We start from the raw sequence: 15,263 nt of genomic DNA, 5'->3' as shown, positions 1-15,263 counted from the left end.
AACAAAAATATTGTTTTCGAAACAAAATTTAATGATCTCAAAACGAAACTTATTGATCACTAACTTAAAAAAAAGATTTTAGACATTACTTTTGAAAAAAAAAGTGTTTCCGGCAAAATTATAGAAGTGTAAAAAAAAGCTATAATCAAGGAAATGCATGTTATACTTGAAACAAAGTATTCGGAACAAAATATACAGTTGCCGGAAAGAACTTTACCTTTTCATTTAAACTTGACATTTGAGTGTGCAAGTTATTTAAGTTTACTTAATCCAGCTGCAAAGCAACGCAATATGATGCGGACGTTGTGCCGTCTGCGTAATATTTTGAAGGGGAACCTATTATGTCACGTGCCAGACGTCGTATGCATTATCGCGACGATAGTCACCACGAGTCGTTTTTAAGAATCGGAAATCAGAAGAATAACAATAGCATCAAATATATACCAAAGAAACTATACGCGACTTTGTAACAAACGTCAGATGTCAGCATTATCTTGCTTCAAAAAAATACATTTTTTATGGTTTATTCTGAGTGTATAACAACAACAACAAATTAGCACATAATTACTAACAGTGACAACAACACGTCTTTTGAACTATAGCAATAAAAATATTACAAGGAACTAATTATTAATTTGTATTTAAGCAAAAGTGTCAATGTATTGAAAATTGTTATAACAAAATTGGGTGTTTTCCGGATGGACATCATCAGGTGAATTTTGTGGCGAACTGAAATAACTTATGGAATCAACTTCAGATGAACTAATGGGATTGGACATCACTTCGTCGTGGTAAGCATAGTTGTTATGGAAGGGAAATACCGAATCAAATGGTGGTTGTTGGTCGTAATACTGAATATTCTGTGGATGAATTGGATTGTTTGCGACCGAGAAGTCGTAGCGATTATTGCAGGGACTGACGTCAGAATATTGGAATGCATATGGTGGTGGTGACCCATTATGATTCTGAGGATGTAGTGAAGTAGAATAACTTTGTTTACAATCAGCGGGTAGGAAGTGATTTGTGCTCTGGTACCATGCCGTTGGTTGTAGGTGAACATGTTCACCACTCAATACATTTTCGAACTTCATTCTTTTTTCAAAATTCAGTGTTGTTGCCTCGGGGGAATATCTCTGGTTATTTTTAGTGAGGACTTGTTGATCCGTAAATGTTGAAACTTGTGATTTTCTCTTCTTTGTTTTAGCACCGTCTTCACGGAAACCTCGTGCAAACGGATTGTTTGCGATCTTCAGTTTAGTGATCTGTTGAATAAAATATTGTAAGATGGGATACCAATACTATCTTTAAATCTAACAAACTGTCGCTTGGTGGGACATATATATAAGCTGTTATGTTACCTGTCCGTTTTGGTAGGCTGTAACTGTGACGAAAGCAGTTTGTGGAAAAGCGAAAGTTGACATCGGTTGAAGATGCAAAGTATTGACGTCATCAGTACGAACGATGTGGATACGAGGTTGGTACCGATGCATGGAGTGTATGAGGAACTGTTGGAAATACAAAACGTTGATAGCTCGGACGATTACAAGAAATGTCTCGCTCAGTTTTGCTACAATCCACTGTTATTATGGTCCATACTATATTATTCGTCCACCATGCCATTATATAGAAGCTTACCTTCCCATCAGCTGAGTTTCCACAAGAGTTTGTGAGTTTTACTTTATGAAACGAAATAATTTCTTTCATCCATTGTTGCCCGCTGCAAGGTGAGTTGGGGTGTAAATAAAATCTCTGCGGAACTTGGGGTTCTCCTCGACCCGCTACCACCCACTCCCCGTGTTGAAACTTGTATCTGTTTTCGTCCACGCTCGAAATATCCATCAGTACGCAATATTGAGCATTCGGGTCCATTCCCGACATTTTTACTCGATAGCCGGGAAACATTCGCCTAACGAAAATAAAATTTACATTACACAAGATGCAGCTTTATAACTTTAAAAAAAATGTTTTAAATTTGCTAATATGTTATGAATCGACCGCATTCCAAAATAAATAAAATAATATTTACCTCCCAGTCTTGGTGACGATCATTTCAGTTTGAACAGCTGAAAATTGTTCCCATAACTTCCAATCTTCAAGATGAACTTTTGGTTCGAAGGTTGAGCCTCTCACGTCTGTCGCCATTTTGTTACGAAGTGTTGTCTTGTAGGTGTCAGTTGACAGGATACACTTGATTCTTTAAGAATATTTTTTGATAATGATTCCGAAGCCCAACGTTACGTTTTATAGGAACACTCTTCAATTTTTTTTCTGTATGATCTTATAATGAGATAATTAGCTATAAAAACAGTTTCCTGATAGTGTGAGTTGTCACCGCGGGAGTTGGTATCATGTTGGTGGCACACGCTGAGACTTCGCACTGCTTCACTTATGTTTTATCAACTGTTTATAAACTTTGCCAGTCGGGGTAGACTAAAAATTCCCGACATTTAAGGTTTAATTTAACTTTGATCATGCGTTACGTTAATTTTGTTTATATAACAAATCGTTTTGGTCCATAATGTAAATGTAGTACAGTAGGGAAAGATAGGGCACTTTCATTTCAGTTTTTTCTCATTTAGTAACAAAAAATTAAAGAATTAAAAACTGTATTCTCACTATACTCCCATAGACCGTTGTTAACTGTTCGATCAGGATATTTGAATTTGTAAGGTTTCGCGTCTCCTCCATCCTACTTACCAAATATCACAGAAATGGATAATCAAATTTAGAAAAGTTTACGTTAATATGTTACAAGCAAAGCACTTTCAAAACATAATGTAAATATTACTACAGTAGGGTGGGGAAAGATGGGACACTTTTTAACTCTATTTCCTGGCCCCATTTAGTAGTAAACAAAGAACATTCAAAGAAAGATGAAAATATGTCCTCATGACTCTCATAGACCGTTGTTATTTGTTTAAAACACGGTCAGGATATCTAGATATTCTGTGCTAAAGGTGTCCCATCTTCCCCACCCTACTATATATATCACAGAAATAGTTAATTGTATTTAGAGAAGTTTATACTTGAACTTTACATTTCAGTTCGTATGAAGTTATAAGTATAATGCAACGCAGATGCGGACGTTATTTTGAAGGAAAGCCTATTATGTCACGTGCCAGACGTCGTATGCCACAATCTGCATTATCGCGACGATAGTCACCACGAGCCCTTTTTAAGAATCGGAAATCAGAAGAATAACAATAGCATCAAATAGATAACAGAAAAATTCCGATCTTGTAACAAATTCCACATTGTGTTATGTTCATTTTTCGCACCAAGTAAATAGCCGTGCAGTCACCTCAACAGAGTATTAAACGGTTTGGTTTTTGCTAACTTGTCCCTATACACTGCATGAATTGGTATCAATGTGGCATTGCATATTCGAATCTTTACTCAGCATTAACAACCACGGTTATTTCTTGAAATAACAGCGTTGATTATTCCTTGAAATAACAACGTTGGTTATTCCTTGAAATAACAACGTTTTAAAAAGATATGTTTGAAAATGTATTGAGTGGTTAACGTATTTATACAGCCCCAGCATCAGAATGCGTCACCACCGCCCTATGCATTTCAAGTCAAAACTCATCACCGCGATGCGACATTTGTTACCAGTCGGTATAGTTCTTGTGATATTTATTTGATGCTATTGTTATTCTTCTGATTTCCGATTCTTAAAGGACTCGTGGTGACTATCGTCGCGATAATGCAGATTGTGGCATACGACGTCTGGCACGTGACATAATAGGCTTTCCTTCAAAATAGCAGGCAGACGGCACAACGTCCGCATCATATTGTGTTGCATTACATCTGGCCTATACACAAACAAATTTATACACACTGCAATATAAAGTTTAAATATAAACTTATCTAAATCCAATTACCCATTTCTGTGATATATGGTAATATTTACATTATGTTTTGATCGTGCTTTGCTGGTAACACTTTACTTGTTTTAATTACAGACAAAAACGTTTTTAATATATATTGAATGCAAATTTGTAACGCATGTTCAAAGTTAAATTGAACCCTAAATGTCGGGGATCTTTAATATACACCGACTGGGAAAGTTTAAAAACAATTGATAAAACATAAGTGAAGCAGTGCGAAGTCTCAGCGTGTGCCACCAACATGATACCAACTCCCGTGGTGACAAATCACACTATCAGGAAACTGTTTTTGTAGCTAATTATCTCATTATAAGATCAAACAGAAAAAAATTGAAGAGTGTTCCTATAAAACGTAACGCTTGGCGTTCTGAGTCATTATCGAAAATTATTCGTAAAGAAACAGCAAGTGTAACCTGTCAACTGACACCAACAAGAAAACATATCGTAACAAAATGGCGACAGACATGAGAAGCCCAACCTTTGAACCGAAAGTTCATCTTCAGGATTGGAAGTTGTGGGAACAATTTTCAGCTGTTCAAACTGAAATGATCGTTACCAAGACTGGGAGGTAAATATCACCTTTTTATTTTAAAATGTGGACGATTCATGACCGCTAAAAACTTTTGTTAATGTTTAATATTTTCTACTTTTAGGCGAATGTTTCCCGGCTATCGAATAAAAATGTCGGGAATGGACCCGAATGCTCAATATTGCGTACTGATGGATATTTCGAGCGTGGACGAAAACAGATACAAGTTTCAACACGGGGAGTGGGTGGTAGCGGGTCGGGGGGAACCCCAAGTTCCGCAGAGATTTTATTTACACCCCAACTCACCTTGCAGCGGGCATCAATGGATGAAAGAAATCATTTCGTTTCATAAAGTGAAACTCACAAACTCTTGTGGAAACTCAGCTGATGGAAAGGTAAGCGCCCATAATGGTACATATAAAATAGGGACCATAATATAATAGTGAATTATAGAAAAAAAACTGAGCGAGACATTTTTTTAATAATCAGAGCTTTTAACGTTTTTTTGTATCCACCAGTTCCTCATACACTCCATGCATCGGTATCAACCTCGTATCCACATCGTTCGTACTGATGACGTCAATACTCTGCATCTACAACCGATGTCAACTTTCGCTTTTCCACAAACTGCTTTCGTCACAGTCACGGCCTACCAAAACGGACAGGTAACATAACATCTTTTATTTATATATAGCTCATTAAGCGAAAGTTATCTTAGATATCAAAAGATAGTATTGATATACCTCATGTTACATTATTTTATTCAACAGATCACTAAACTGAAAATTGCAAACAATCCGTTTGCACGAGGTTTCCGTGAAGACGGTGCTAAAACAAAGAAGAGAAAATCACAAGTTTCAACATTTACGGATCAACAAGTCCTTACTAAAAATAATCAGAGATATTCCCCCGAAGCAACAACATCGAATTTGGAAAAAAGAATGAAGTTCGAAAATGTATTGAGTGGTGAACATGTTCACCTACAACCAACGGCATGGTACCAGAGCACAAATCACTTCCTACCCGCTGATTGTAAACAAAGTTATTCTACTTCACAACAAACTGTACATCCTCAGAATCATAATGGGTCACCACCACCACCATATGCATTCCAATATTCTGACGTCAGTCCTTGCAATAATCGCTACGACTTCTCGGTCGCAAACAATCCAATTCATCCACAGAATATTCAGTATTACGACCAACAACCACCATTTGATCCGGTATTTCCCTCCCATAACAATTATGTTTACCACCACAAAGTGATGTCCAATCCCATTAATTCATCTGAAGTTAATTCAATAAGTTATTTCACTTCGCCACAAAATTCACCTGATGATGTCCATCTGGAAAACACCCAATTTTGTTATAACAATTTTCAATACATTGACAGTTTTGCTTAAATACAAATTTGAAAGTTCCTTTTAATACTTTTTTGTTATTGTTCGAAAAATGCGTTTTTGTCACTGTTAGTAATTGTGTCCTATAGTTGAATAAAATAACAACAACAAAACATGAATAAATGTACTTTTTAAGCAAGCGCCGTTGCTGACATCTGACATTTGTTACAAAGTCGGGTATAATTTCTCTGGTATCTATTTGATGCTATTGTTATTCTTCTGATTTCCGATTCTTAAAAAAGGCTCGTGGTGACTATCGTCGCGATAATGCAGATTGTGGCATACGACGTCTGGCACGTGACATAATAGGCTTTCCTTCAAAATAGTACGCAGACGGCACAACGTCCGCATCGTATTGCGTTGCTTTATACTTGGATTATGTAACAATTGTTTTACAGCACTAAATAAAATTTGTAAACATCAATATAAAATGACATAATTTAAAATAAACTATTTCTTTAGTATATTGTTAATTTATATAATACTGATTTTAAGCTTTGGTTATGGCAGTTATAATATGGACTATAAAGTTTGTAATCCTTTAAAAACACAAACAAAACGTGTTCAAAGTTAAGTTAAACTTTAAATGTAGGGGAACATTTCATCTTTAGTGTATACACCGATTGGTAAAGTTAATAAACAATTGATAAAACATGAGTGAAGCAGTGCGACGTCTCAGCGTGTGCCACCAACATGATACCAACTCCCGCGGTGACAACTCACATTAACAGAAAGTTGTCATTGTAGCTAATTATCTCATTACAAGATCAAAGCTCTGTGTTTAAAATATTTACCAAAAAATAATTCGTAAAGAATCAAGCGTTTTCTGTAAACTGGACACCAACATGACAACACTTCGTTACAAAATGGCGATAGACATCATTAATTTCCTATTTCGAACCAAAACAAATATTTCAGATTTATCGATTTAATTGCAGAAATGCGTATATAGGCTATACATGTTCAACATTGCGTGTTGATAGGTGTTTCGAGCTTGGACGACAATAGATACAAAAAAGATGTATAGTAGATTGGGGGAGGATGGGACACCTATTTATTCTATTTTCTTGCCCAATTTGGTAGTAAACAAAGAAAAGTGTCCCAACTCCCCCCACCCTACTGTATAAGGACACATATACGTGCCAACAAAATGTAGCGATTAACTGTGTTATTGGTATACAGATTTATTGATGCAGCCTAATGTTTTAAATTCCATATTAAAATGCCCATTTCTATTTTATAGTCCCATTTGTAAAGCAAACATTTAAAACCTTATAAAACTATATCCCCATGGCTCCCATAGACCGATGTTAATTGTTTAAAACATGATCAGGGTATTTATTTGAATGTTAAAAAGTGCTTGAGGTGTCCAGTCTTCCTCACCCTGCTAAATGTACTTAATAGACACATGTTTCATTTATGGAAACAAGTAAACGTTATGCTATACTCTTTGGTGTAAAACTTAGTTCCTGTCCTCGTTTTCGCGCACGTGTTTCATGCCATAAAGCCTCCTGTTTTTTTGTGCCAGGATAGCATCAGTATTAGCTTGCAAATACTTTTTGTCATAAAATGTAGCGTCGCTTCACAACCAGTCGCCCAATTTAAGGATTCGTATTACATAAATGGAGCATTTCTCTGTCACAGAAGCCACCACCACCATATGTATTTCCATCTCATGTTATAATCCCTGGTGGAACGCGAATAATACAAAGAATATTCAGCGATCATAAGGCAGAAAAGGCACATTTTGGTAGTGTTTCAGTACACCACTTATGCTTACCACAACCGAACTGATGTCCATTCCCATCAATCCATTTGAAGTTGAATGCATAGGGTATTTCAGTTTACCTCAAAATTCACTGAAGATGCTGCATCCCCGCTAAATATATAGTATTGTATCGCAACGCGCTTCACACCGTTTAAAAATGGAAAATGTTACATTATTAACATGGATAGTTTTTGCCTATAACCCACCCGCAAGCGCCCGCTATGCATGCATATATTGTTTTGAATTCGTTTACGGATATAGATGGTAAAATGTGATCCAAATGCACCACCGAAGTTTGAAAAACACAAAACAGCCTTCGAAAAAAATCAAACCGCTACAGTAAAAAAAATGGCGATGCAACAATGTGCCTACAAATATACCCATAAAAATGATCCAACTTATAGTTGACAATTAATAGCTTCTAAACTACTTGAACATAATTATATTTTTTTTAATTTATTTAAAATACAGATTACTATAATTTTCTGATTAAACTTAGCTACATAAGGGTTCAGTTTAATTTTCTTTTGTCGGAATACAAATATATTAATACAGCTTATCCCGGCATTTTCAGGATATTTTTCAACATCACGAAAGCCCAGTTTTAAAACAAACTATGCATCGGGTGTCAGGGAGACATTTAAGGAACATGTTAAAATCTTTAGTAGATCAGTGTGCTAACTGTACGAATATACACGTTTTGCCCTGGCAATTTTAAATAACATATGTAGTATTTGTATAGTAGGATGGGGGGAGATGGGACACCTTTCACACATAATAACCAAATATCCTGATCGTGTTTTAAACAATTGACAACGATCTATGGGAGCCGTGAGGATAAAGTTTTATAAAATATCGTTGAATGTTTGTTTACTACCAAATTGGAGGAGAAAATAGATTGAAAATGTGTCCCATCTTCCCCCACCCTACTATAAATTACTTTCGTTAGTTTAAAAATAAGGTATATCGAAACTGAGCTCCACGTAGTTTTTGTGAGCGAGAAAGTAATCAACGGAGTACGCGTGTCAAGTTTAATGGCGTAATTACCGAACAACTGTTGATAAGTAATGAGGACCCCGCTGCGGTAACCTTTCGAAATTGCTGGTTGCAAGCGGTGTTGGTGCGATAATAAGGAAAAGCGGTAAGCGTTATTTTTTGATCCACCACAAAGACCAAACCTATATTGATACACTAAACTAAATCAAATTCGAACCTATCCATTAAAGTGCGAAATATACATAGAATGAACAATAATCCGAGCTATATTATGGGCAATATTTTGGCTAGTTTTCTGCTTACAATAATACATAAGAGGCCTACACTAAATACGGCGGTATATAAAACTATGCAAGACATACCCATATATTAGTTTTAATCAAATTGATTTAAAATATTTTTAAAACTATTAGGCAACTTTGAGTAGAATAAGGGTTTAACCTAAACGTATGTGGTTTTAGCCATCGATGGAAACGTTTTACAATTATCGTTACTTTTTTGAAGACCTTTTCGTTCTATTTTTAAGAAGAACATTCAAAGAAATGGAAAACCGTTTTCTTACGAATCCTATATACCGTTGTTAATTGTTTAAAAACACGATAAGGATATTATGTTCTGAATGTGTCCCATCTTACCCCACAGCACTATATAATAAAATTTTAGTTTTTGTGACAGACTTATGTCGCATTCTTAAACGGATGATCCCCAACTGGTTAACAACGTAACAAGCTTGCAAAAGCGAAGGTGACATTGGTAACAACGTACGATAACTATTGTCTACTAATAACAATAGACTTAACACATAACATATTTAGGAAATGGCTTCATATGGCGGACTGTCAACTTAGTTGTCAAAATTACCTTTAAATCTCTATAAACGAAGCTGTTTAATAAAAAAAACTAACAAGGCTATTCTACATCAAACCATAATAATGAAATTATCAAACACATTTTTAAAGCGATTTCATCAAACCAACGCGCCACATGCAAGACGGTATGCGTCACACTGAGTTTTGGAGTGTTCTGCATGCGCTAGACTTGAATCAGCAGGAGAGTTCGGAGGCTTATCAGGAAGCAGTTGTCCTTGTTAATGACTCGTTAAGATCAAAGTGGCATCGAAAACGAGTCTCGCTATAAAACGGGTTTAGTTTCACAGTACCTCATTCCGCTTTCTGTTCTCATTGGATATACACCAAACTGAAAGTACGAGTTAAATCGAAAGAGAGAGGAAATTGTAAGTTTTATTGGACCAGACAAGACTATGGCGAATATGATTCCAATTCATTGGCAAAATGAGATTGATCAAGAACATCAGAGTTTGATAAATAATTTCCAACTTCCTTTTCGTGAATCGGATGCTTCGAGCCCAAAGGAAAATCAATTAACACCAACTTGGCAAGATGAAAAGTTTCACCAAGCAGGTATGGGAAAGATTTATGTATTTTATTCTACCGTAAGAGGTTACAAAATATATATTTTAATTTCCGATCAATAATTATGGGGCAGTATTTATTATTGACCCGTTTTATTCTTAGAGTCGCACGTATAACAAATATGCACTAAAGATGGTGGTTTTAAAAACTAATAAAGCAGTAAAAAAGATTGTGTATTTCGCAAAACATGTATTCAAATACTGCTTTCGTTGCAGATTTACCCAGCTACCATGAACCAACAAATCCCTCGGAACTACAAATGGGTTTATCACAACCGCCACAAACCCGATTTTATCAAAGTCAACCAAGAACCGAGGCCCACGCAATTCGTTCACCGCTGGATCCACAGGTTCAAGTTCATCTACATGACCGGCAGTTGTGGGATAGTTTTTCAGCGGCACAGACTGAAATGATCGTTACAAAAACTGGAAGGTAAGTTATCCACCTTAGTGTAGATACTTTGCAATTTGCACACAACCAGTAAGAAGTATATAATATAGTATAAAGCTGCATCTTAGAGTGTAATGTAAATTTTATTTTCGTTAGGCGAATGTTTCCCGGCTATCGAGTAAAAATGTCGGGAATGGACCCGAATGCTCAATATTGCGTACTGATGGATATTTCGAGCGTGGACGAAAACAGATACAAGTTTCAACACGGGGAGTGGGTGGTAGCGGGTCGGGGAGAACCCCAAGTTCCGCAGAGATTTTATTTACACCCCAACTCACCTTGCAGCGGGCAACAATGGATGAAAGAAATTATTTCGTTTCATAAAGTAAAACTCACAAACTCTTGTGGAAACTCAGCCGATGGAAAGGTAAGACCTCAAAACATTTTAGCCAACTAACTTGGCAGTATCAACAGAGTTTTATTCGTTTTTTTTTGTATCCGCCAGTTCCTCATACACTCCATGCATCGGTATCAACCTCGTATCCACATCGTTCGTACTGATGACGTCAATACTTTGCATCTTCAACCGATGTCAACTTTCGCTTTTCCGCAAACTGTTTTCGTCACAGTAACCGCTTATCAAAATCACGAGGTAAGATTTTAAACCACAAAATCTGTTAACATTTCTAAATAATTTGATTTAATCTCAACTTTATTTTTACGCAGGTTACCAAATTGAAAATAAACAACAACCCATTTGCTCGGGGTTTTCGCTCAAATGGAGGAAAAACCAAAAATATGCTTGCACAAAACCAACAATGCGATCTTCATGTCGTCGAACCAAATATCCCGCAAGAATATTCAAGAAAGAGAGTACAACCATCTCAACTTGGCGACGATCTCGCACAAATGGCAAAACGCTGGCATGGGAGCTCACCTTATCATGAAAATATTTACAAGACCCAACATCCCATACTGTCGCCAGCATATTCCAACACAACACAACATCACTACAATTCCACTTTCCAACACCCGATGCCGCTGAATGAAATCAGTCACAACCAGCCAAATAATCAATATTATCAGCCCTATAATCACTATTCCCCTCCACAAGCACAATATATTGAGAGTGAACATTTTGACTTCAGGCCAGCACAGTCAAACATGCAAGCGTCCCCGGTATTTTCGGCAGACTCCAACAGCCCCACACACACAGAATCACATCTCGAGCTCAGCGTACCAACGACCACATCTTCGTTTTATAACCAGCAAGTCAATTTAGAAAATGTTGTTTCTCAAACACCTACCAGTTTCGTGCCCACGACGCACCCAATTACTACTGCATGCGGCACTGTACAAGTTGCCAACTGTTTTCGGTCTCCACTGGATTCAACTGACGAGGGATATATTTCTACGTCACTGAGCAACCCCGATGAAGAAATAAAAGAAGTCACCGACGTGATCTCTACTCTAAATGACGTATTATCGACGGATGTTTCACCAAACAACATTGGACCAGCCAACTCCAACTCTGCTGAAATTAATGGAGACATAAGTTGTGCAATTAATCTTTTGGCAACCTCTGCTTCATTTAGCCCGATTTATTAAATGTAAATATTTTTATGCGTCTCCCCATTCTTGTATTTATGATTTATTTGTATTTATAAACCAAACATCAGTTCGATTTTGTACCGCGTGTTTTCCAATACAATTTTCTACACCAACAATGTGGTCTCTTAAGCGTCAACAATAACATACAAAAGATATTTTTATTGGGCCATGGGTTCATTTAAACAGTGTTAATACACAGATCTTCAGATGCGCACTGTGTTAAATTTGAAATTAGTTAAACTAAAATTATGTTATTTTTATAATAAAACGTGCCTATTCATGAGAGTCAGGCTCTCTTGTACATCTGTAGCTGAACTTTCTTGGCTTCTTGCCCGTTAACTTTCTCTGTGTATAAGATAATAGATATCTATGCTGATGTATATTTGACGATCAACCGAACCTACTACTACCTATTACCTAAGTACTTTCGCTGTACGCTACGTCGTACGTTGAATTACTTTTAATTCAAACTCACGTGATGGGTTGTTTGCGTTTATCTTTTATTGTTATTGTTCTGGCTGTCGGCGCTGGTTTGTACTTTCGTTCTACCGAAGACGCCCGTGTTAAAGAAATACTAAACACGGTTTTAAAACTTACACCAAAGCCGATTGTGGATTTATTTCAATCGGCACGGGATGACAGTCATAACGCGAAAAAACAAGAAAAAGTAACTGGTATGAACAATGCGTTATTCTGTATAGAATGTTTTTACAAAAGTCTGACGTACTTACACTTACTTTACTACTGTTACAAATTGCAAGCAAATTTAAAATAAAATTGTGAAACTATAGTTTTAAGTTATAATACATATATTAATATATAAATATATTTAACTCAACAGTAAGACAACAGGCGGACAATAACATATTAAATGCATCCAGTTTTGTTTTTTTGTAGACAATGAAGTTAAAAGTACAAACCGCATTTTTTCGAAGCAAGACTTGTGGGATAATTATCGGGGTGGGGATGAAAGCAAAGGTTTATACCTCGCTTTTTTCGGCAAAGTCTTTGATGTAAGTAAGGGGAAAGAGCATTATGGACCTGGTGGTGGTTACCACTTCTTTGCAGGTAAGTTCGTGCATTCTCTTTCTCACATTTATATAATATATATATATATACATATAACTTTAATTTATAAAAGGTAACAGAAATTAAAATTAATTGATCGTAAAGTTCCACACTTTTTTTTACTACTGAATTCTAGACAAATAGTCGGTGTCTCTGAAAAAAGTGTTTCCTCCATTTGTTCCCTAGCCATGTCACTAATTGACATTAAAATCCCATGAATTATCAGTTTTTGTCGCAATACTGATTTTTTTTTTACTTCAGTATGTTTCTTTTACACAATTTTTTTTAAATTCGTTTCGTTTTATAAAACTTTGGGGTTACTTTCAGAATCAGCTATTCACTATCTAAATTCATATATAAATTTTGATTTTGATTGGTATGCCCCTTTGAGCGAATCAGAGTTTATTAGAAATATAGATTAAAAAGCAATGGCAGCCACACAAGCAATAATTGTTTATCATCAGGTCGTGATGGAACCAAAGGTTTTGTGACGGGAGATTTTTCTGATGAAGGTTTAACAGATGATATTGAAGGAATGGATTCAAAGTTAATGATTGGATTTGATGATTGGATTCAGTTTTATTCTTCTTCTTATACATATGTTGGTTAGTCCTAGATTTCCTTAAAAAACGATAAGCAACAATTTTGTATCTACAATATTTTTAAATGCATGCTGTCTCAAAGGATGTTCTGTAACTTGTTTGTAATACACTCTGCTTAGCTCTATTCAAAACTTAATATTTTTCTTAACAACTAATAAAACAGGAACTGTAATTGGTCAATTTTATGATGAGAATGGTGAACCAACTGAAGCACTGAAAAACGCTAACAAGCTGATTGCTGAAGCAAAACAAGCTAAAAAGCAAGAAGATGAGGAAAATAAAATCCTACCAATGTGTAACTCTGAATCATCAGCTGCAAAAGGTTCCAGGGTTTGGTGTTCAACAAAAAGGTCTGACTGTTAGAAATCATCAGTTTATGTAACAGCAAATTTGCAATAGTGTACTTGTTTTAAAATATCCACTAAAAATTTAACTTTAAATAATAACATGTATATTTGAAGCATGGCGACTTATGACACAGTTGTCCAATTGCATTGCGGGAGCAGTCACATAATAAATTGTCATATGCATATGCACCATACCATTTTAGTCTGTTTATACTGTTTTGTATGCAGTTTCTGTTGTGTGCTTGTTTAACCCTTGTTTCCACTAACAGTGGTGGTGTGGAAAGAAACTGGGTTGGAGTTCCACGACAATATCATCCACCAGGTGCAACTTCCCCTCGTTGTGCTTGTGTAAGGACAGCTGGTAAACCTTCTTATGGAACAGATGATGGTAAAAATCGAGGGGATCTTGACAACCCATATCTACGCGAGTATAATGGCTGTCATTCAACATCAGACTCTTGTGTGATTAAGCAACCTAAATAATTTAAAAACGTACTACTACTATCTATAGGCAATTATTATGATCAAAAATGAACTCTATAGCCCGTTAATAAAGTATGCTAATGTTGTCAATTACCAACATTTATAAAAGGGACGTTTTGTTTAGCATTTTTTTTAGTGTATAGTAATACAGTATACTCTGCGCAAAATATATTCTTATTAAGACACAATAATGTACTCGTCGAGTTATTTTAAAATTCATAAATACACTATTTTTTTGCTTTGCATATATGAGTTTGAAGCATCAAGTAAATTTATTATTTTTCTATATATCGTCTAATTTATTTTTTAACTTGCTTTAATTCTGTCTTCCTTTTTGTACAAAATAATTTTGTTATTAATTTCGATCAAATATATATTGCCTTTTATTTGTGTTTAAGCAACAGAATCACCAAGTCTTCCAATGACCTTGTTGCATTGTATATAGGTAACATTATTGTAAATATTTTGCTGCTTTATAAAGCAGGTTATAGCCTCCCTACTACACCATTTTCTTAGAACCTACTGAAAGTCTGTAAATGCGTTTTTGTTAATCTAATTAGTTGCTGGTTTAAATTGACTTATGTGAACATTTATTTTCAAAAAATGGATAGATACACAATTTACGAAATACGCCATGCTTGTTCAATGAACTGGGTTGTCGAATTGTTTTTACAAAATTAAGTAATGTTAAAATGAATACAATTACCCATTAAGTTGCACATGTGGTGACTCATGGATAAATT

General features: G+C 35.7%; 4 protein-coding genes across 4 annotated transcripts; 3 read left to right on the top strand and 1 right to left on the bottom strand.

The window, feature by feature from the left end:
• Positions 1 to 641: 641 nt before the first annotated feature.
• On the bottom strand, positions 642 to 2,189 carry LOC100185942 (T-box-containing protein 2-like). The gene is made up of 4 exons (XM_002121297.3): positions 2,027 to 2,189; positions 1,636 to 1,906; positions 1,359 to 1,505; positions 642 to 1,262 (listed from the first exon to the last, which is right to left on the bottom strand). Exons 1-4 carry the CDS (start codon positions 2,140 to 2,142, stop codon positions 642 to 644), a joined length of 1,155 nt encoding a protein of 384 aa, XP_002121333.1. The 5' UTR covers positions 2,143 to 2,189.
• Positions 2,190 to 4,254: 2,065 nt separating this feature from the next.
• LOC100178065 (T-box-containing protein 2-like) lies at positions 4,255 to 5,935 on the top strand. Its single transcript, XM_002126851.5, has 4 exons — positions 4,255 to 4,461; positions 4,547 to 4,817; positions 4,941 to 5,087; positions 5,193 to 5,935. Exons 1-4 carry the CDS (start codon positions 4,346 to 4,348, stop codon positions 5,823 to 5,825), a joined length of 1,167 nt encoding a protein of 388 aa, XP_002126887.2. The 5' UTR covers positions 4,255 to 4,345; the 3' UTR covers positions 5,826 to 5,935.
• A 3,833-nt stretch (positions 5,936 to 9,768) lies between these two features.
• On the top strand, positions 9,769 to 12,136 carry tbx6b (T-box transcription factor Ci-Tbx6b). Its single transcript, NM_001032580.2, is given in 5 exon segments — positions 9,769 to 10,007; positions 10,235 to 10,451; positions 10,566 to 10,836; positions 10,915 to 11,061; positions 11,136 to 12,136. Coding segments are annotated over 5 exon segments (1,677 nt in total). The 5' UTR covers positions 9,769 to 9,847; the 3' UTR covers positions 12,018 to 12,136.
• A 178-nt stretch (positions 12,137 to 12,314) lies between these two features.
• On the top strand, positions 12,315 to 15,224 carry LOC100182774 (neuferricin-like). Its single transcript, XM_002126636.4, has 5 exons — positions 12,315 to 12,694; positions 12,918 to 13,088; positions 13,553 to 13,693; positions 13,854 to 14,040; positions 14,307 to 15,224. The coding sequence occupies exons 1-5, from the start codon at positions 12,499 to 12,501 to the stop codon at positions 14,518 to 14,520; spliced, it is 909 nt and encodes a 302-aa protein (XP_002126672.1). The 5' UTR covers positions 12,315 to 12,498; the 3' UTR covers positions 14,521 to 15,224.
• Positions 15,225 to 15,263: the final 39 nt, after the last annotated feature.

This window comes from Ciona intestinalis, unplaced genomic scaffold (genome assembly GCF_000224145.3).
Source record: "Ciona intestinalis unplaced genomic scaffold, KH HT001139.1, whole genome shotgun sequence".
NCBI classification, from domain to species: Eukaryota; Metazoa; Chordata; class Ascidiacea; order Phlebobranchia; family Cionidae; genus Ciona; species Ciona intestinalis.
Note: the sequence above shows the minus strand (reverse complement) of the source record. Positions and strands in the feature narration are given on the sequence as shown.